The sequence below is a fragment of the Phyllobates terribilis genome, unplaced genomic scaffold, assembly GCF_046119375.1.
Source record: "Phyllobates terribilis strain yellow unplaced genomic scaffold, ASM4611937v1 Scaffold_2__4_contigs__length_985480577, whole genome shotgun sequence".
Lineage (NCBI taxonomy): Eukaryota > Metazoa > Chordata > Amphibia > Anura > Dendrobatidae > Phyllobates > Phyllobates terribilis.
In genome coordinates, this window is record NW_027362762.1 from 55,904,894 (window position 1) to 55,927,195 (window position 22,302).

General features: G+C 40.0%; 1 protein-coding gene across 1 annotated transcript in view; it reads right to left on the bottom strand.

The window, feature by feature from the left end:
• Nucleotides 1-792: 792 nt before the first annotated feature.
• Nucleotides 793-22,302, bottom strand: part of RAB30 (RAB30, member RAS oncogene family) — a 171,742-nt gene continuing 150,232 nt past the window's right edge. The window contains exons 2-5 of the mRNA XM_073661706.1: nucleotides 12,097-12,197; nucleotides 4,866-4,949; nucleotides 2,609-2,792; nucleotides 793-1,947 (exon numbers count right to left, since the gene is read on the bottom strand). Of these exons, the coding sequence (XP_073517807.1) occupies nucleotides 1,697-1,947; nucleotides 2,609-2,792; nucleotides 4,866-4,949; nucleotides 12,097-12,189 (612 nt within the window). The 5' untranslated portion in view covers nucleotides 12,190-12,197 and the 3' untranslated portion in view covers nucleotides 793-1,696. The remainder of the gene's footprint in view (nucleotides 1,948-2,608; nucleotides 2,793-4,865; nucleotides 4,950-12,096; nucleotides 12,198-22,302) is intronic.

A 22,302-nucleotide genomic window follows, 5' to 3' on the forward strand; every position in this document is an offset into this window, starting at 1 on the left:
TGAATAGTTTTCTATGGAGGTCTATAAAGATCGAAGCCTATAAGACTTATGGAAACACTAATATACAGTGGCCTTTGAAAAATGAAACCTAAAAGACATTGGATGAACAAAGTGACATAAACATATGAATATATGGTGGATTGTAAAGGCTGACACCGAGAAGACATAAGAATCTAGGACGGCCAATTAATCTATGACAATTTGTGGAAGAAGACTTATGTAGACTTATGAATTTATGGTGGCCAGCAAAGACTGAAGCCAAGATGACTTTATGTTTTCACGTTAAGCCTAAAATTATATGAAGATATAGGCATGTATGTTAGATTTAGAGCCTCTGAAGAATGGGAAGAAATTAGTTTATGATGAAGCCTAAACTTAGAAGGCAAATAAGTATACTTGCCAACTTTCCTGGAAAATCCAGAAGGTTACCAGATATGGATGACACCTCCAACATTCCTGGAATAGTTGTCATGTCTCTTAGGCACCAAAGAAGCCTCAAAAATAGCTCTCCCTGATTTTTTTTCTGTGTTTGCCACCAAGTCTCAGCCCCACGCTCCAAACTAAGGGCATGGAAAGGGACATGTCCTGCATAAAAGCAGACTGAAGCCTAGAAGACATGACTATGATGACCCATGAGCCTATATAATTAAAGCAATAGTAAACATATAGACTACATGGTAGCCCAAAGAGAAAAGATGTTTTGTTTGCCGTTCCGCTAAAGCTTATACTTGCTATCGCCAAACCATGCATGTCAGATAAATATTTCTTCTACAATGGTGGAGGGAGTCGATGCCCATACAACTGTTTATTCATTAATTCAAGGGTATACCATCGTGAAATAGAAAAAAAAAAGACTTATTTCTATGGGTTACAGTGTAATCCTCTTGCACAATTCTACAGACATGATTAGGAAGGCTTGGTAGGTCCGCCCGTAAAACCATTAAATCCCCCGAACCCCTCATCCCACAACTGTGGGATGATATTTTTGTACAAACAATGGCTTCTCTACTTAAAACCGTTCACAAAAGAACATATTTAATTCTTTTTGGCAAAAATAAAAGATCTGTACTGGCAGCCAAGATTTTATGCTGGAGATCTTTTTTGTAGGGTTATAAATGCAAAATAAAGAATCAACGTTCGTTCTTTTCCGGAGGAAGTCATGGAAAGTTGCTCTTCTTTCTATCACTGTCCATAAGATATCCATAAAATTGATGATTAAAATCTATGAGAAGGTCTCAGATGGTCAAGGGCCACCCTCTGTCTGAAAAAAAAGTTGCATTAAAAGTGGAGCTAGCATTCCAGATAACTATAATCTCCAGTTTTAATCTAAGACCGTTGTCTTCTGCGACCCTTGTCTTCTGCTCCCTCGATGATACTTTCCTATCTACTCTAAAGAGAAATAAAAAAAAATATTCAAGATGTAGAACATAATCCCAAGCGTGGTTCGCAGCATGTTGTTATATATGTATATAGGGCAGTTTATGTTCCAAGTTGTACCCAAGACTTATCGACAGGACTCACAACTTTGTGTCCTCCTCTTGGCCGCCTGCCACCAAATTTTGGTGACTTCTGTATTGGTCCTCTGCTTGCGATGGCCAGAAAAGTAGCAACATCAACCAGAGGGAATCCATCTGGTGAAAAGGCCTTCAGCCCATAGAGAATGTTTTATTTTTTGCTTTTTCGCTTTTCCTGCCGACTAGTTGAAATTACAACAGTTCAAATAACTGATGGTTTTTCCTTCTCCCGGCAAAGAAGAGTCTACATTGTTCACCAACGCGTTTTGCCTGGCCTCGCTGATGAGGCGGCACGCTAAGTCCAGGAAGAGTTTCTCCACGTTGTCTGATTCTTTGGCCGAGGTTTCTAAGTAATACATGTTTTGGGATCCAGCAAATTCTTCAGCTCTTTGTTGGGAGACCTCCCTCCGCTCTGCCAGGTCGATCTTGTTTCCTGTATTTTGGAGGTGAAGAACAAAGTGTGATGTGAAATGTTTGTGGTCTATGAAGATTGGAACAAAATAAAATGTACAGAATTTGATTCCCTCGCATTAACACTGTCTTGTTTTTGTAGAAAACAAAATATCCAAAAACTATCACAAAACTGCTGTTGAGGGATCTGTTTTAGTATAATTATCCTTCTTATTTAGTACCTTGAGTGCTCAAGGGTGAACTGAAGTAAAAAAGGGCATACTTTTGATATGTATTTTCCAACCCATGATGTTTGTTTTTTTTTACAAAAGTCTTAAATCAAAGGGCAAGGACACCGTCAGACACAAAAATCTGTCAGTAAGCTCATTTGAACTCTTTTACCTGTCTTTTTCGGAACTCTTCTATGCTGATTTATGACCACGGACCACATCAAAGTTGAGCTGAACTTTTATGTGGTCATAAATTAGCACAGAGTAGCTCAGAAAAAGACAATAGTTACCAGCTCGCTCATCAGATGGGCTCACTGATGTATGTCAGTTAACTCATTCTACAGCCAGCAGTGTTCAGGGAACAAAAAGGACTGTAAAAGCCAAATGGTGCAAAAACGTGAATCAGAGAGGTGTTGGCATGGGAGAATGTGGGGTATAAATTATGGCAGTTTTAGGGTTAGGCTCCTGACTTACCCACTAGCACAGTGATCACGTCATTATTAGCGTACTGTTCAATCTCCCGCAGCCATTCCGGAAGGCAGCGAAAAGATTCCTCGCATGTAATATCATAGGTTAAAATCAACGCGTTGGCACTGCGGTAATAACTTTGGGTGATGGAACGAAATCTCTCTTGGCCGGCGGTGTCCCATATCTGGAGCTAAGGAGCCCAAAAAAAAAAAGAAGCACAGAGGAGTATTAGTATTTCCGAAATTAACAGCGGATATACTTAAGCGAGTCTGCTTGAATAAAAAATACACCGTAAGCTTCGACAGAGTCCGGCTGGCAGAGATAATATGATCCAGCCGCTCTGCCCCGAAAGCTGCGAGATTTGTAGCGACTCTTAGGAAAATTTTGGACCAACTCAGCAAAACAACCAGCGAATCCTTTCAGATGTGCACAGAACAGGCAGGATCCTATCACAATAGCAAAATAGGACACAAACCCCCATCAGCTCCCTGGCGCCAGAATGATTGACTCATCTAAAATAAAGCTTCATCTCTACTGCCACCTAATGGTTCCAGCACCGAGCCTTGTTCCCTTCTCCCATGGCCGGCTCCCTCAGTCCTAGTTTCTGCCAGTTTAGTCTGGTAACCTGTCAAGCATCTCTGTTGTCATCACCCAAGGCCTTTTAAGGCCTGCTCAGGCAGCCATGAGTTGCCTGAGTATTCAGGAAGTATGGCACCTTGCTACCAGATTTTTTTTTATTTTGCAGGATTTAGCCTCATGTTCTTCTTGACTCTGCTTCAGTCAAGTGGACGATTATCCTCCCCCTGCAACTCCTGCCTGCTTTCGTAGCTCAATCCAGTGAATATTGCAGCTATTACTCTCTCGACTCTACTGTGTCAAGCTACAAAATACTAGCTCATCTCTGCTATCAAGGTACCAGTTTAGTTATTTATTATGGTTTTCTTGGTGCTTTTACACACTACTACTCTATTGCTCCTCCTGTGGTTAACCATATCCCTGCTGCAAGATACCTGACTGCATATACGTCTCTGCTATTCCTGTGGTTAACCATTACTTGCTGCAGGATAACTAACTGCATATACAACTCTGCTATTGCTGTGGTTAACATTATCCCTGCTGCAAGATACCTGATTGCATATACGTATCTGCTATTCCTGTGGTTAACAGTATCCTTGCTGCAAGATACCCGATTGCATGCATGTACTTCTCTGCTACTCTTGTATGTATCTGTCGTGCAGCTGCATCTAATGCTTGCCCATCTACAGTCCTGCATACTCTGCCGTCAAGGTTTTCACTGATCCAAATGCTGTCTGGCAAGTGTTGCTCCGCGGCATCATCGCCTCTAGTCCTTGCTGCTCACACTCACCTACAGTTTAGTAAGGGCCCATAACATGCCTCAACAAGATTTAACACACTGCTTAAAAATGAATGTCCAGATTTAGAAAAGCGTGTCTGTTTTCATCTAAAAACAGCTCCCCAACTATGCACCACTATACTGCACAAATAATAATACTGCTAGAATGTACACATTAATAGTACCACTTTTTAGTACACATAAGAACACTGCTAAACCATACACAAAATTACTATGGCTATACTGTAAACATTTATGTGTATGATATAGCTGTATTATTGATGTGTACAGTATAGTAGTACCATTTATATGTATGATATAGCAGTATTATTGATAACACTTCTAACCCATTTACATAAATGGTACCACTATACTGTACACATCAATAGTGCAGCTATGACATAAATATAAATAAAACACTGCTAACTAATACACATAAAAATATCCGCTAAACTGTACTCGTTAATTGTACCTCTACAATGAATACATAAATAACAATGTTATTCTATGCCCATAAATAGTACTACTATAACACATACATAAATAAAATTGCTAACCGCTACCCACAAATAGTCACTATACTGTAGATATCAATAGTATCACTGCAATGTATACATATAACACAATTATTCTATTTGTATAAATAATACTGCTATATCAAACACATATATTACACCGCCATCCTGTAGAGATAAATAATATCGTAAGACTGTACATGGGTTGTAATGTATTGCAGATTTGTTTCATTTAAGTAAGTGAACCTCAGCACCACATACAGCCTGTGAAGATGGTTTTTGCTCCTCCTTTAAGGCAACTTTTTATAAAGGAGGAGGGTCCTAAATGTATACAATCTGTACAATTTACCTATACAATATTGTAGAATTTTCACAATATAATTGGTAATCTTACCTTTATTTTTTCACCCCTTATTTCCACTGTTTTAATCATAAAATCTACCCCGATGGTGGCCCCCTGGCCTGGTGGGAAGAGACCCTGTGAAATGAAACACTCTATGAAAGATCGATGAGTGCAGGATGCCCCCTTTACTTCAATATACAGGTGCTTCTCACAAAATTAGAATATCATCAAAAAGTTAATTTATTTCAGTTCTTCAATACAAAAAGTGAAACTGATATATTATATAGAGTCATTACACACAGAGGGATCTATTATATAGAGTCATTACACACAGAGGGATGTATTATATAGAGTCATTACACACAGAGGGATCTATTATATAGAGTCATTACACACAGAGGGATCTATTATATAGAGTCATTACACACAGAGGGATCTATTATATAGAGTCATTACACACAGAGGGATCTATTATATAGAGTCATTACACACAGAGGGATCTATTATATAGAGTCATTACACACAGAGGGATCTATTATATAGAGTCATCACACACAGAGGGATCTATTATATAGAGTCATTACACACAGAGCGATCTATTATATAGAGTCATTACACACAGAGGGATCTATTATATAGAGTCATTACACACAGAGCGATCTATTATATAGAGTCATTACACACAGAGGGATCTATTATATAGAGTCATTACACACAGAGGGATCTATTATATAGAGTCATTACACACAGAGGGATCTATTATATAGAGTCATTACACACAGAGGGATCTATTATATAGAGTCATTACACACAGAGGGATCTATTATATAGAGTCATTACACACAGAGGGATCTATTATATAGAGTCATTACACACAGAGGGATCTATTATATAGAGTTATTACACACAGAGGGATCTATTATATAGAGTCATTACACACAGAGGGATCTATTATATAGAGTCATTACACACAGAGGGATCTATTATATAGACTCATTACACACAGGGATCTATTATATAGAGTCATTACACACAGAGGGATCTATTATATAGAGTCATTACACACAGAGGGATCTATTATATAGAGTCATTACACACAGAGGGATCTATTATATAGAGTCATTACACACAGAGGGATCTATTATATAGACTCATTACACACAGAGGGATCTATTATATAGAGTCATTACACACAGAGGGATCTATTATATAGACTCATTACACACAGAGGGATCTATTATATAGACTCATTACACACAGAGGGATCTATTATATAGAGTCATTACACACAGAGGGATCTATTATATAGAGTCATTACACACAGAGGGATCTATTATATAGAGTCATTACACACAGAGCGATCTATTATATAAAGTCATTACACACAGAGGGATCTATTATATAGAGTCATTACACACAGAGGGATCTATTATATAAAGTCATTACACACAGAGGGATCTATTATATAGAGTCATTACACACAGAGGGATCTATTATATAGAGTCATTACACACAGAGGGATCTATTATATAGAGTCATTACACACAGAGGGATCTATTATATAGACTCATTACACACAGAGGGATCTATTATATAGAGTTATTACACACAGAGTGATCTATTTCAAGTGTTTATTTCAGTTAATGTTGATGATTATGGATTACAACCAATAAAAACACAAAAGTCATTATCTCAGTAAATTAGAATACTTTATAACAACAGCTTGAAAAATGTTTTTTAAAATCCGAAATGTCCTACTGAAATGTCTGTTCAGTAAATGCCTCAATACTTGGTCGCGGCTCCTTCTGCATCAATTACTGCATCAATGCGGCAGCAATGTGGCATGGAGGGATCAGCCTGTGGCATGGAGGGATCAGCCTGTGGCTGCTGAGGTGTTATGGAAGCCCAGGTGGCTTTGATAGCAGCCTTCAGCTCGTCTGCATTGTGGGGTCTGGGGTCTCATCTTCCTCTTGACAATACCCCATAGATTCTCTATAATAGATTCTCTATGGGGTTAAGGTCAGGCGAGTTTGCTGCCAATCAAGCACAGTGATACTGTTGTGTGTAAACCAGGTATTGGTACTTTTGGCCGTGTGGACAGGGGCCAAGTCCTGCTGGAGAATGACACTTCCATCTCCAAAAAGCTTGTTGGCAGAGGGAAGCATGAAGTGCCGTAAAATGTCCTGGTAGACGGCTGCGCTGACTTTGGTCTTGATAAAACACAGTGGACCTACACCAGCAGATGACATGGCTCCCCAAACCATCACTGATTGTGGAGACTTCACACTAGACCTCCAGCAGCTTGGATTGTGGCCTCTCCACTCTTCCTCCAGACTCTGGGACCTTGATTTCCACATGAAATGCAAAATTTACTTTCATCTGAAAGCAACACCTTGGACCACTGAGCAACAGTCCAGGTCTTTTCCTCCTTGGCCCAGGTAAGACGCTTCTGGCGTTGTCTATTGGTCATGAGTGGCTTGACACAAGGAATGTGACACTTGTAGCCCATGTCCTGGATACGTCTGTGTGTGGTGGCTCTTGAAGCAATGACTCCAGCAGCAGTCCACTCCTTGAGAATCTCCCCCAAATTTTTGAATGGTCTTTTCTTAACAATCCTTTCAAGGCTGCGGTTATCCCAGTTGCTTGTGCACCTTTTTCTACCACACTTTTTCCTTCCACTCAACTTTCCATAAATATGCTTGGATACAGCACTGTGTGAACAGCCAGCTTCTTTAGCAATGACCTTTTGTGGCTTACCCTCCTTGTGGAGTGTGTCAATGACTGCCTTCTGGACATCTGTCAAGTCAGCAGTCTTCCCCATGATTGTGGAGCCTACTGAAACAGACTATGGGACCTTTTTAAACGCTTCAGAAGCCTTTGCAGGTGTTTTTTGTTAATTATTATAATTTACTGAGATAATGACTTTTGTGTTTTCATTGGCTGTAAGCCATAATCATCAATATTAACAGAAATAAACACTTGAAATAGATCACTCTGTTATCCAGCGGCAAGAACCGCTTCTTCTCAGAGCGACTGCACCCTCTTGGCTGCTGCTTTTGCACATGTTCCTATGCAGAGCGCAGCAGTCAGGTTGACTTTGTCATCACTGTGCTCTGCATAGGCAGCGACCGAGAAGACAGGAGCTGAGCAAGACAGTATTGAATCATGTGCAATGTGTATGTGCTGCAGTTTCCTCTCTTGTAGCAGCCCACCTCTCCTCTCTCTTGTAATCTTGTCAGAGGAGAGACAGAGACCTGCTGGGAGAGCTGTGCCAAATTTAAAAAAAGTGTCCCTTGTAATAATAAAAAAAACACTATCATTACATTTTATGTTTTTAAACACTTTTCCCAACCCTAATTTGGAATAGGTCTTGGGATAGAGTTGAGATTAGGGATAGGTTCAGGGCTAGGGTTGGATCTACTGTTAGGATTAAGACTGGGATTAGACTACTATTAAGGCTAGGATTAGGTATAGAGCTAGGGTTGGGGCTACAGTTAGGGTTATGATTAGGGATTGGGATGAGCTACAATTAAGGCTAGGATTAGGTATAGGGCTAGGGTTGGGGCTACAGTTAGGGTTATAATTAGGGATAGGGATGAGCTACAATTAAGGCTAGGATTAGGTATAGGGCTAGGGTTGGGGCTACAGTTAGGGTTATAATTAGGGATAGGGAGGAGCTACAATTAAGGCTAGGATTAGGTATAGGTATAGGGTTGGGGCTACAGTTAGGGTTATAATTAGGGATAGGGATGAGCTACAATTAAGGCTAGGATTAGGTATAGGTATAGGGTTGGGGCTACAGTAAGGGCTAGGATTAGGGATAGGGATGAGCTACAATTAAGGCTAGGATTAGGTATAGGTATAGGGTTGGGGCTACACTTAGGGTTATAATTAGGGATAGGGATGAGCTACAATTAAGGCTAGGATTAGGTATAGGTATAGGGTTGGGGCTACAGTTAGGGCTAGGATTAGGGCTAGGGATGAGCTGCAATTAAGGCTAGGATTAGGTATAGGGTTGGGGCTACAGTTAGGGTTATGATTAGGGATTGGGATGAGCTACAATTAAAGCTAGGATTAGGTATAGAGCTAGGGTTGGGGCTACAATTAAGGCTAGGATTAGGTATAGGGCTAGGGTTGGGGCTACAGTTAGGGTTATAATTAGGGATAGGGATGAGCTGCAATTAAGGCTAGGATTAGGTATAGAGCTAGGGTTGGGGCTACAGTTAGGGCTAGGATTAGGGATGAGCTACAATTAAGGCTAGGATTAGGTATAGGGCTGGGGCTACGGTTACGGTTATAATTAGGGATTGGGATGAGCTACAATTAAGGCTAGGATTAGGTATAGGGCTAGGGTTGGGGCTACAGTTAGGGTTATAATTAGGGATAGGGATGAGCTACAATTAAGGCTAGGATTAGGTATAGGGCTAGGGTTGGGGCTACAGTTAGGGTTATAATTAGGGATAGGGATGAGCTACAATTAAGGCTAGGATTAGGTATAGGTATAGGGTTGGGGCTACAGTTAGGGTTATAATTAGGGACAGGGATGAGCTACAATTAAGGCTAGGATTAGGTATAGGGCTAGGGTTGGGGCTACACTTAGGGTTATAATTAGGGATAGGGATGAGCTACAATTAAGGCTAGGATTAGGTATAGGTATAGGGTTGGGGCTACAGTTAGGGCTAGGATTAGGGCTAGGGATGAGCTACAATTAGGCTAGGATTAGGTATAGGTATAGGGTTGGGGCAACAGTTAGGGTTATAATTAGGGATAGGGATGAGCTACAATTAAGGCTAGGATTAGGTATAGGTATAGGGTTGGGGCTACAGTTAGGGTTATAATTAGGGATAGGGATGAGCTACAATTAAGGCTAGGATTAGGTATAGGTATAGGGTTGGGGCTACAGTAAGGGCTAGGATTAGGGATAGGGATGAGCTACAATTAAGGCTAGGATTAGGTATAGGGCTAGGGTTGGGGCTACACTTAGGGTTATAATTAGGGATAGGGATGAGCTACAATTAAGCCTAGGATTAGGTATAGGTATAGGGTTGGGGCTACAGTTAGGGCTAGGATTAGGGCTAGGGATGAGCTACAATTAAGGCTAGGATTAGGTATAGGTATAGGGTTGGGGCTACAGTTAGGGCTAGGATTAGGGCTAGGGATGAGCTACAATTAAGGCTAGGATTAGGTATAGGGTTGGGGCTACAGTTAGGGTTATGATTAGGGATTGGGATGAGCTACAATTAAGGATAGGATTAGGTATAGGGCTAGGGTTGGGGCTACAGTTAGGGCTAGGATTAGGGCTAGGGATGAGCTGCAATTAAGGCTAGGATTAGGTATAGGGTTGGGGCTACAGTTAGGGTTATGATTAGGGATTGGGATGAGCTACAATTAAAGCTAGGATTAGGTATAGAGCTAGGGTTGGGGCTACAATTAAGGCTAGGATTAGGTATAGGGCTAGGGTTGGGGCTACAGTTAGGGTTATAATTAGGGATAGGGATGAGCTGCAATTAAGGCTAGGATTAGGTATAGAGCTACGGTTGGGGCTACAGTTAGGGCTAGGATTAGGGATGAGCTACAATTAAGGCTAGGATTAGGTATAGGGCTGGGGCTACGGTTACGGTTATAATTAGGGATTGGGATGAGCTACAATTAAGGCTAGGATTAGGTATAGGGCTAGGGTTGGGGCTACAGTTAGGGTTATAATTAGGGATAGGGATGAGCTACAATTAAGGCTAGGATTAGGTATAGGGCTAGGGTTGGGGCTACAGTTAGGGTTATAATTAGGGATAGGGATGAGCTACAATTAAGGCTAGGATTAGGTATAGGGTTGGGGCTACAGTTAGGGTTATAATTAGGGATAGGGATGAGCTACAATTAAGGCTAGGATTAGGTATAGGGCTAGGGTTGGGGCTACACTTAGGGTTATAATTAGGGATAGGGATGAGCTACAATTAAGGCTAGGATTAGGTATAGGTATAGGGTTGGGGCTACAGTTAGGGCTAGGATTAGGGCTAGGGATGAGCTACAATTAAGGCTAGGATTAGGTATAGGTATAGGGTTGGGGCTACAGTTAGGGTTATGATTAGGGATTGGGATGAGCTACAATTAAGGATAGGATTAGGTATAGGGCTAGGGTTGGGGCTACAGTTAGGGCTAGGATTAGGGATAGGGATGAGCTACAATTAAGGCTAGGATTAGGTATAGGACTAGGGTTGGGGCTACAGTTAGGGCTAGGATTAAGGCTAGGGTTAGAGTTGGGATTAAGGGGATGGCAGCAATTTTTTGCTATGTAATCTGAGGACAGCATGAGGTAGTGGTTAAAACACAGAACTCAGCAATGTGTCACATATCAGGCTGTGTGTTGCCTACTCACAATTAAGGTTTTATCACTATGACATTATCATTGCTGTGACTAGCTGGTGCACGGGCACTTGTCCGTCTCCGCCCCTTCCTGTGATAAGCAGCTCACTGTCTATAGACAATGTACATACAGAGTCTGGCGTGGGCGGGGGCATCTTTCTCAGCTCTGCTGCACTGCTAAATCTAAGAACTCTTGTGTTACAAATGCTGCACCCAGTAAACTAAGTGATACATCGTTGGAATCAGGGTCTCTTTGCCTACATCATGCTGCTCTCAGTTGAGGTAGCAAAAACCTGCTGATAGAAGACTGGGATAAAGGTTAGAGTTTGGACTACAGTTAGGGCTAGGGTTGGGAATAAGACTGGAATTAGTGGTTAGGGGTAGGGGTAGGGTTGGGGCTGCATTTAGGGCTAGGGTTACAATTAGGGCTACAGTAATAGAAGAGTTCTATAATAAACAAAACAAACAATAGCATTAGTAATAAAAAGTAAAGCTAATACAATGTCTAACCTTTTAAATTTGATGTTGAATTTCAGCAAAATGCAGAAAAAAAAATCAAGAGGGCCAAAGGGCAAACTATAATTACAAGTGCTTGGGGGATAAGGGGTTCAATACTTGACTGGTGAAAGGGACTCATGGAGCGCTAACTATCCACAGGTTAAGAGGTGACAGCCCACACTATGCCAGCGGGACTGCAGACACCAACATATTACCGTAAAATGGTGCCAATAACGTATGGCCATATCTAAAGTCACGCAATATCAAGTCATAAAGTTACACAAAACTTTTTTCCCCTTAGGGAAAAGTATAAGTCATATTAATGCTGCAATTTTACCACTATTTGCCGTTGCCCAGTGTATACCCCCCAACCATGGCAATATCCATCTTTCCTAGCGCATGCAGTGAATGGAGAGGTCCTTACCTGAGTAAACCGCCGCACCAGACAGGTCTTCCCTACGCCGGCGTTCCCTATGAGTACAATCTTGAATAGAAAGTCATAATCTTCCATACTCATTTACACAGCTGTGGAGGGACAGAGAGGAGCGGTCAGTACATCGGCTGAGGACTGAGCACGGACTACGTCGAGTGGATGATGACTACGTCGAGTGGATGATGACTACGTCGCCTGATTCCGGGTTGTTGTGACATTAACTGGGAACTTTATCCCTCCAAGCAAACAGGACAAAGGTCTCCGCTCCGCTCGTCGTGGGATTGATTGCACAGCTTATTGCATCGGGTTATGTAATTAGCACAGATCCGCCCGTGAGAAATGAGCATTTGCTTGTGGGAAAGCTGGGTGACCACCAATATGGTCTATTATGGCCTCTACAGGATTCATCACCCAGCTTTCATGTGTCAGAGATGCCCAGTTCTGCAGCTATATGTGAGCACAGAGGTGAATTAGCACATGTTTAAACACATTTGCTGTTCAGGAGTCTGGGAAAGTTGGGTAAAATCAATATATTATTGCCATTATAGGTCGCACAAGAATAGTCACCCAGCATTCCTAGGTAAGAGGTGAAAATCTGCCTAGTCCTGTAACAATATGGAAGCGTTAGATCTATGACCACATGATTAGACAAATCTGCTGTTCTGGGAAAAGCTGGGTGACAGCCAATATGGCTATATAACGTTATAGGACTCATATAAATCGTCACCCACCTTTTCTAGATAACCAAGTTGAAAATCTGCCTTACGTGTAGTGATTTGGAAATGTTGAATTACAAGGTTAAATAAAGTTACTGTTCAGGAGTCTGGGAAAGCTGGGTGATAACAAATATGGATGCCATTATAGGTCTCACAAGAATCATCATCTAATAGATAAGGACTGAGAATCGGCCTAGTCATGAAGCAGTCTGGAAGTGTTGGACGTATGTTTACATAATAATTGCTGTTCAGGAGTCTAGGAAAGCTGGGTGGCTTTTTTATGGTTACTATTGTAGATGTCACAGAATCATTACCCAGCTTTTTTAGAAATTGAATTGGCAGAACTGCTTATTTTGGGGGTGAGAGACCGACAACCACATAAGTAGGCACATTTGCTCTTCAGGAGTCTGGGAAAGCTGGGTGAGAAACAATATTGCCGCTGTTAGAAAGCTTGACTGAAATTTAAAATCTGTGCAGCCATGAATGTATATGAGAATAGAGAGATGTATCACCAGGTGATTAGGCAAATTGCTTACATCTTGGTGTCAGGAGTCTGGGAAAGCTGGGTGACAACCACCATAGCCGCCATTATATCTCACAGGAATTGTCACCGAGTTTCCCTAGATAACCAGAGTGACAAATGTGTCCAGGCATGTAGTCATATGGAAGTTTATAACAATATGCTTAGACAAATTTGCCTTTTTGCTGCGTATTTTGAGCCTTGGTTTTTGTTCTTGGAAAATCGAGCATGTCACTTTTTTCAGCGTTTTTTTAGCATTTTTTCACCCATAGGAAGTAATGGGTGGTGTAAAAAAACGCTCAAAAAAGGCACCAAAAACGTATCAAAAAACATACCTGTGTTTTTTCAGCGTTTTTGATGGCAAAATAGAATGGGGTTCTTTTTTTTCTCACAGAACTTTATGTACATGCATAGAGACAGAAGGTGAGTGGAAAAAACGCAACAAAAAACGCATCAAAACCTGTGTTTTTGACGAAGCAGTTTTCCTGCCAGAGAAAAGTTTGCAGCAGATTTCTGACGTAAAAAAAACACGTGTGTGAACATAGCCTTAGGGTTTAGTTTTTGCAGTGTTCATTGTGCACCGACCCAGCAAAATGGTTCTCCAGGTCAATACAAATACAGAGATACCAAACTGTATAATTTTTTATTATTATTATTATTTTAGTGTTTCCATTTTTTTTCAGAATTTAGTGATAAAAAAATTAAAAAATTGTGTCGCCATTTTTTTTGCGACTTGTAACTTTTTTTAAACAATTTTCCATCCATGGAGCGGTGTGAGGGCTTGTGTTTTGCTGATTTTACTCGTACCATTTTGGAGTACATCTGACATTTTAAAACTTTTTATTGCATTTTGAGGAGGAATATCCGGTGAAAAAATGACAATTTTGGCATTATTTTACCATTTAGATCAATTAATTTTATATCCTCATAGATCGGACTGTTATGGAAGCGACTATACTTAATGTTTGTTTTTTTTTTACATTTTTTATTTTGAATTTTAAATGCTTTTCTTATTTTAAACTTGGAAAATGGGGGAAATTTAAGTTTTTATATACTTTTACATTTTTAAGTTTTTTTTTTTTAAATTTTCACTTTATTCTTCATTGCGTACTGCAAAAGTGATATATATATATATATATATATATATATAAAAAAAATTCAAAAATACCGTATATAAAAATTGAAATTTACCCCATTTTCCAAGTTTAAAATAAAAAAACTGTAAAAAAAAAAGGAAAATTAAAAACAAACATTAAGTCTATAATTTTAAGGGTAGGTTAATATTAACATTGAGAGACAGAATATCCACAAAAAAAATCAAGAAAATCCAGCTTTGTGCAGGTCTATGATCTTGTCCCTGACATCCTTAGAAAGCTCTTTGGTCTTGTCCATGTTGTAGAGGTTAGAGTCTGACTGATTAATTGAGTCTGTGGACAGGAGTCTTTTATACAGGTGACTATGTAAGACAGCTGTCCTTAATGCAGGTAACAAGATGATTAGGAGCGTCTAACTAATCTGGAGGAGCCAAAACTCATAATGGTTTGTAGGGGATCAAATACTTATTTCTCACTGCAAAATTAAAAACAAAATATCTACAATGTGATTTTCTTGATATTTTTTGGGGGATTTTCTATCTCTCAATGTTAAAGATAACCTACCCTTAAAATTATAGACTGTTCATGTCTTTGTCAGTGGGAAAACTTACAAAAACAGCAAGGGATTAAATAATTATTTCCCCCACTGTATATGTACAGTACAGACCAAAAGTTTGGACACACCTTCTCATTTAAAGCCTTTTCTGTATTTTCATGACTATGAAAATTGTACATTCACACTGAAGGCATCAAAACTATGAATTAACACATGTGGAATTATATACTTAACAAAAAAGTGTGAAACAACTGAAAATATGTCTTATATTCTAGGTTCTTCAAAGTAGCCACCTTTTGCTTTGATAACTGCTTTGCACACTCTTGGCATTCTCTTGATGAGCTTCAAGAGGTCTGTATATATATATATATATAATCACTATTGCAGTACACAGTGGAAAATAAAATGGTCCATAAAATAAATTAGTTAAAAAACAAAGACCCAGTATTTATTTTTCACTGTGTACAGCAATAGTGCTATATATATATATATATACAGACATATATATATATATATATTATATAATATATATATATAGCACTATTGCAGTACACAGTCTTTGTTTTTTAACTAATTTATTTTATGGACCATTTTATTTTCCACTGTGTACTGCAATAGTGATTATATATATATACAGACATATATACAGACATATATATATATATATATATATTATATTATATTATATATAGCACTATTGCAGTACACAGTGAAAAATAAAGATTGAAAAAAAATCTAAAATATATAAAAGTTGGAATTTCTCCCATTTTCCAAGTTTATATATACACACACACACACACATATATATTTACTACAGGCAAGGACCAAAATGGCAGCAGCCGGGTTCTCCTGTAGGCCTCCCGCTGATCGGCATAATATTCTAATGGCTACCCAGATTTTCTAGACTCATAAACAGCAAATTTGCCAAGTCCAGTAACCTGGGCCACATCTACTTCTTCATTTTATGTCCTGTTGCCTTGGCTTTTATACAGGGGCCCATGGCAACCAATAAGATTCCTCTTCTCATGTCTCAGAGAACCTTTGGAAAATGAAAGCAGCATCCTTACTGGTTGCTATGGGTGACCTCTTCACTTTTCCCTACTTATTATTTTGGATAAATTTCTTGCGCCAATTCCAATAGTGAATAACGGGCGTGCTTTTTTCCCTGTCTTAGCTGCCATTTCTGCAGCCAGTACTGTATGGCTGATTGTATATAATGTCACTAATAAGAGCAGACAAACCCCTCATCAATAAGCCTCCCTGTAAAATCCCTCACGATCTGATTTCAATTAGTTTGCTAAGTAAATAGTTCGTATTACGCTGTCACTGCCATTAGTCTGATGAAGTACACGACGCACCGTGTCATTTAATACAACAAATGTCGGCTCTCGGCAGGTAACCATGGTAACAGTATTCAGAGGATGACACCATCCGAATATAACACTGACAATACTGATCCACAACAATGATATAACTAAGCAGATAGATAAATAGACCAATTCGTGTGTGCCCAGGGAGCATCATTCTTTGATGGGACCCTAAGGATATGTTCAGACATTTTTTTTTAAGTGTTTTTTTAGCTAGTCCGTTCTGAAAAATACCTAAAAAAGCAATGAGAAAAGCTCTTCCTGTTCATTTCCGTTGAAAAATGTAACTTCCATTCGTACATTCCGGCTTTTGAGCGTTTTTTTTAAACTGCTTCAGGTTTCCAAAACAGCCAGAAGCGGTTAAAAGAAGTGATTGTACCATTCTTCTAGCGTTTTCCGCTCTGAAGTCGCTCCATACTTTACAATAGAAATCATTGGGAAGGCTACAAAAAGGCGTCATCATAAAGATGCCTGGGAGTTCTTTTGAGCTGCTTGTGTTTATTGTTATTTAGGCAAAAACGATTTATTCATCAAATTAATGGATTTAAAAAAAAAATCGTAAGAAAATCTCACAAAAAAAAAGAAACGCTCAAAAATATTCACAGACGTTAGACGTTAACAAAATGCTTCAAGAAAGTTAACAAAGTATTAACAAAACAAAAAAATCTTCAAGAATACTCAAACGGTTTCCACTTTAAAACTCATCATTTTTAGCCAGATGAACAAAACGTGAAGTGAACATACCCTTAGGGCTCGTGGCGGCACTCGTACCTATGATATTCTATGGGGCCGTCCACATGTCCGATTTTTTTCCTTGGACTGAACGTTCCGGGGAAAATATTGGAGACATGTTAGATTTTGATCCGAGCATCATATCAAAATCAGCAATGCAAGCCTATGGGTTCGTGAAAAAAAAAAAAACAGGAATGGCGCAGGTAGGAGGAGGTTCGCAGGCTTTGGTCCAGCGGCCACGGATTACCGAGGATGCCTCTGGACCAGGGTCCTTTGAATCTTTCGGCTCACTTTTATTAGATAAAACTTAATCAGAACATCCGAAATTAAAAGTAAATCCAAAGCCTCAGCACCTGCACTCATCTCTGTTACTTTCTTTACCCAAGAGAAGAGGAAGGTCGGAGTATAATTTTATATTTTCTGTGCGGCAGACACAATGTGCTCCTTTAAATTTCCCCTTTGCACATATTGAGACATCACGATCTTAAGTAATAATCAGTCTTTGCTTCTACCACCTTCTTTCCCCGGTTACGTGGCGGGCTGTCATACAGATGTCATCATTACTACTAAAAATGACACATTTATCTGCAAAAATTCTGCCTGAAAATTGTGAGATATCAAACTAAATTTCCTTAAAACTTTCCATCAGCTGGCTGCGGATACTTTGTTATTAAGCCATCTATATCTGTACTTGTGACACATTGTAACATTAAAGATGATTTGTATGAAATCTCAATAGCCATCACTGCAACCACAGGCAGGTTGAAGACTTCATGTCTTCTGCAATGATATAAAGAATATTCCTTGAAGATTAAAGAGGCTGCACTAGATTAGAAAAACATAGCTGATTCCTTCCAGAAACAGCACCACGCCTGTCCATTGAATGTGTCAGATATACATAAATAACACGCCTATCTCATACACATAAATTGCACTGCTATCCTATAAACATAAATAGTACTGTATCACACACATAAATAATACTGCTATCCTATACACATAAATAGCACTGCAATCCTATAAACATAAACAGTACTGTATCATACATAAATAATACTGCTACCCTATACACATAAATAGCACTGCAATCCTATAAACATAAACAGTACTGTATCACACATAAATAATACTGCTATCCTATACACATAAATAGCACTGCAATCCTATAAACAGTACTGTATCACACATAAATAATACTGCTATCCTATACACATAAATAGCACTGCAATCCTATAAACATAAACAGTACTGTATCACACATAAATAACACTGCTATCCTATACACATAAATTGCACTACAATCCTATAAATATAAATAGTACTGTATCATACACACAAATAGCACTGCTATCCTATACACATAAATAGCACTGCAATCCTTTAGACATAAGTAGTACTGTATCATACACATAACACACCTATCCCATACACATAAACAGCGCTGCAGTACTATAAGCATAGATAGTACTGTATAACACACATAAATAGCACTGCTATCCTATACACATAAATAGCACTTGAATCCTATAAATAATACTGTATCATACACATAAATAACACTGCTATCCTATACACATAAATAGTAATGTATCACACACATAAATAGCACTGCTATCCTATACACATAAATAGCACTGCAATCCTTTAGACATAAGTAGTACTGTATCATACACATAACACACCTATCCCATACACATAAACAGCACTGTAATCCTATAAACATAAATAGTACAGAATCATACACATAAATAACACTGCTATCTTATACACATAAATAGCACTTGAATCCTATAAATAATACTGTATCATACAAATAACACTGCTATCCTATACACATAAATAGCACTGTATCATACACAAATAATACTGCTATCCTATACACATAAATATCACTGCTGTATCATACATGTTACATTATTATCCCATACAAATATGTCTATGATACAGCAGTGTAACACATTTGTATGATATAGAACTGCTATTTATGTGCGCGCATCAAGTGCATTATCCTTAATATCAGGGGGCATCGTCCATGTAGACCACCTAGGATTAGGTGACTGCAGATGGCGGGGGACAGGAATTAGTGAGACTTCCTTAGCTAAACCCATGCGGACAGATCCAAAAAAAGGATCCTTTGACACGAGTAACCTTCCAAAAAAATCTTGTGGTTCTTTCTACTTGATACTTTACTTTCTGTGTTTGTAGCTCGGAATTCTGGTTTTGCAAAGATTCCAAATAGTGGATTTATATTTCAGGTATGTCGGACCACCAGATGCCAGGCTAACAGGAATTTCCACTTGCTCCGGGCTGATTATGAAGGAGCTGGATTATGACTTATCCAGTTTTATTTGGAGATAAGCGTATATATAGTAGTCTGAGGCTCGTGGACGGGGATGAGCAGCGCCACGTTCCCAGCTGGGCCCACAAGCATCTGATTTCTCCGTTAATGAATCAATGAGGCATTTCACAGAGCGAAGAGTTTCAGGGTATAAATATCTTCCCGTAATTGCTAAACTGTTTCATTTAGCAGAGCATGTGTCGCACGGATTACGCCTTTGCTGCCTTTATTTCTTAGCTACCTTGATATATGTAATATATTTAATTGGAATAAGCTCTCTGTACAGTAACGAATAGTCACCCTGATTCCAAATAATAGCAATTAAAGACGAGAGACGAGTTTCCATCCACACAACACCCCAACGACCACCAGCAACAAGGAGCTACAATGTTTTTTCTACTCCAGTCCTTGTGTGTCACGGGTGTGTCAGATGTAACTGACAGTCACTCTGTTATGATCTACTACAAGCACTAAGGAAAGACAGGAGATCTGTCCCTACAATAGAACTAAGCTAGATCCCTACGATGTAACGGGGAACCTGATCCTGCGATCAGACCCGCTAAAGTCCTCAACTAGTCTGAACGAAGACCTATAGATGTGAGGGAGGGATCCCTACAAGAACTAGGGACTGGGAGAAAGATGGACACCTCCTAGCAGAAATTGTAGCAGTAAAAAGACAAACAAACAACATAGAACATAGAGGTCAAAAGACCTAGCTAAACTGACTGAGAAAGGTAACAAAGCACCTGGCTAGCTTAAGAGTAGAAATTACAATGAAGTCCAGCAAGGCCAGAAGGGCGGAGCAGGATTAAATAGGCAAAAAAGGTCATGTGACCAGCAAAATATAAAAAACCTAACAGGAGAGTTCTAACAGTACCCCCTCTTCTATGAGGATCCTCCGGATCCCCTAGGCCCCGGCTTATCAGGAAACCTCTTGTGAAACGCTCTGACAAGTCTGGAAGCAGAAACATCATCTGCCCTCACCCATGAGTTATCCTCGGGACCGAAACCCTTCCAAGCGACGAGATACTGCAAACTCCCTCTATACCGTCTAGAATTAAAGATGCGGGAAATTTCATATTCCCCGTCCTCCACCACCGGAGGAACAGTGGCAGTGGCGTCTCTATCTGATACATAAGCTTTTTTCAATGGAGAAACATGAAACACCGGATTAATCTTCCAGGAGGTAGGAACCTCCAACCTAACAGCAGACTGGTTAACCACCTGAAGCACCTTAAAGGGCCCTACAAACTTGGGACCCAATTTTTTAGAAGGAATCCTCAACCGCAGATTCTTAGAGGACAACCAAACCATGTCACCAACCGTAAACAAAACCTCTTGACGTTTCCTGTCAAAGTACCTCTTAGATTTTTTGTTAGCCTCCTGAAGATTACCACGCACATCCGTCCAAACTCTTTCCAAATCACCGGAAAAACTCTCCTCCTCAGGCACAGCCGATACCAATTTGGAGAATGACCCAAACGACGGATGTCTCCCAGAACAACAAAAAAAAGGCGAACAACCAGCAGAGGAGGATGTATGGTTGTTAAGAGCAAACTCAGCAAGTGGCAGAAACTCAGACCACCCCTCCTGATTGTCCGCCACAAAACAACGCAAAAACTGCTCAACATCCTGGTTCTTTCTTTCTGTCTGGCCATTAGACTCAGGATGATATCCAGATGAAAATGACAAATGAACTCCCAACCTGTCACAGAAGGCACGCCAAAAACGAGCCACGAACTGAGGTCCCCTATCAGAAACAATGTCAGTAGGAAAACCATGGAGTCTGACAATCTCCTTGACAAAGGCCTTAGCGAGTGTCTTAGCGCAGGGCAGTTTGATGAAGGGAACCAAGTGACACATCTTACTGAAACGGTCCATGACCACCCAGATGACCGTGAAACCCTCAGAGGGGGGAAGGTCAGTAATAAAGTCCATAGCCAGATGTGTCCAAGGTGCACTAGGAACCTCCAGAGGGCAAAGCAACCCCGCTGCAGGAGTATGAGAAGACTTAGATCTAGCACACACAGTACATTGACGCACCCACTTAATGACTTCCTTCTGCCATCCAGGCCACCAAAAACTGCGACCCACAAGTCTCTTGGTCTCAGAAATTCCAGGATGACCTGCCAACCGAGACTCATGACACTCAACAAACAAATCTCTCCTAAAGGTCCCAGGCACAAACCACCTCCCATGGGGAGTGTTAGATGGGGCATTCTCCTGAGCTTTAAGAATCTCATCCTCCAAAACGGAGTCCAAAGCAGCAATCACAACACCTTCTTGTAAAATGCTCTCCTCCTCCTCCTCAGCACCGACCATGGGAGAAAAGCTGCGAGACAAAGCATCCGCTTTAACATTCTTGGTACCCGGGATGTAAGTAACGGAAAAATTAAACCGCGAAAAAAAAAAGTGCCCACCTAGCCTGACGGGCATTCAAGCGCTTGGCAGCATCAAGATAGATCAGATTTTTATGATCCGTGAAAACCTGAATGGGAAATTCAGCACCTTCCAAGAGATGACGCCAGTGTTCAAATGCAAGTTTAATAGCCAGCAATTCCCGATTACCAATATCGTAATTAAGTTCAGTCTCAGAAAATTTTTTTGAAAAAAAGGCACAGGGATGTACTCCATCCTTGTTTTCCTGAGACAATACTGCGCCAACCCCCACAGAGGAAGCATCAACCTCAACCAAAAACGGCTTAGTCACATCAGGCTGCATAAGGATGGGAGCAGAGCTGAACCTCTCCTTTAGAAACACAAAAGCTTCAATGGCCTCAGAAGTCCACTGAACCGCATCAGCACCTTTCCTGGTGAGATCGGTCAGAGGTTTAACAATAATAGAAAAATTTTTAATGAATTTTCTGTAATAAT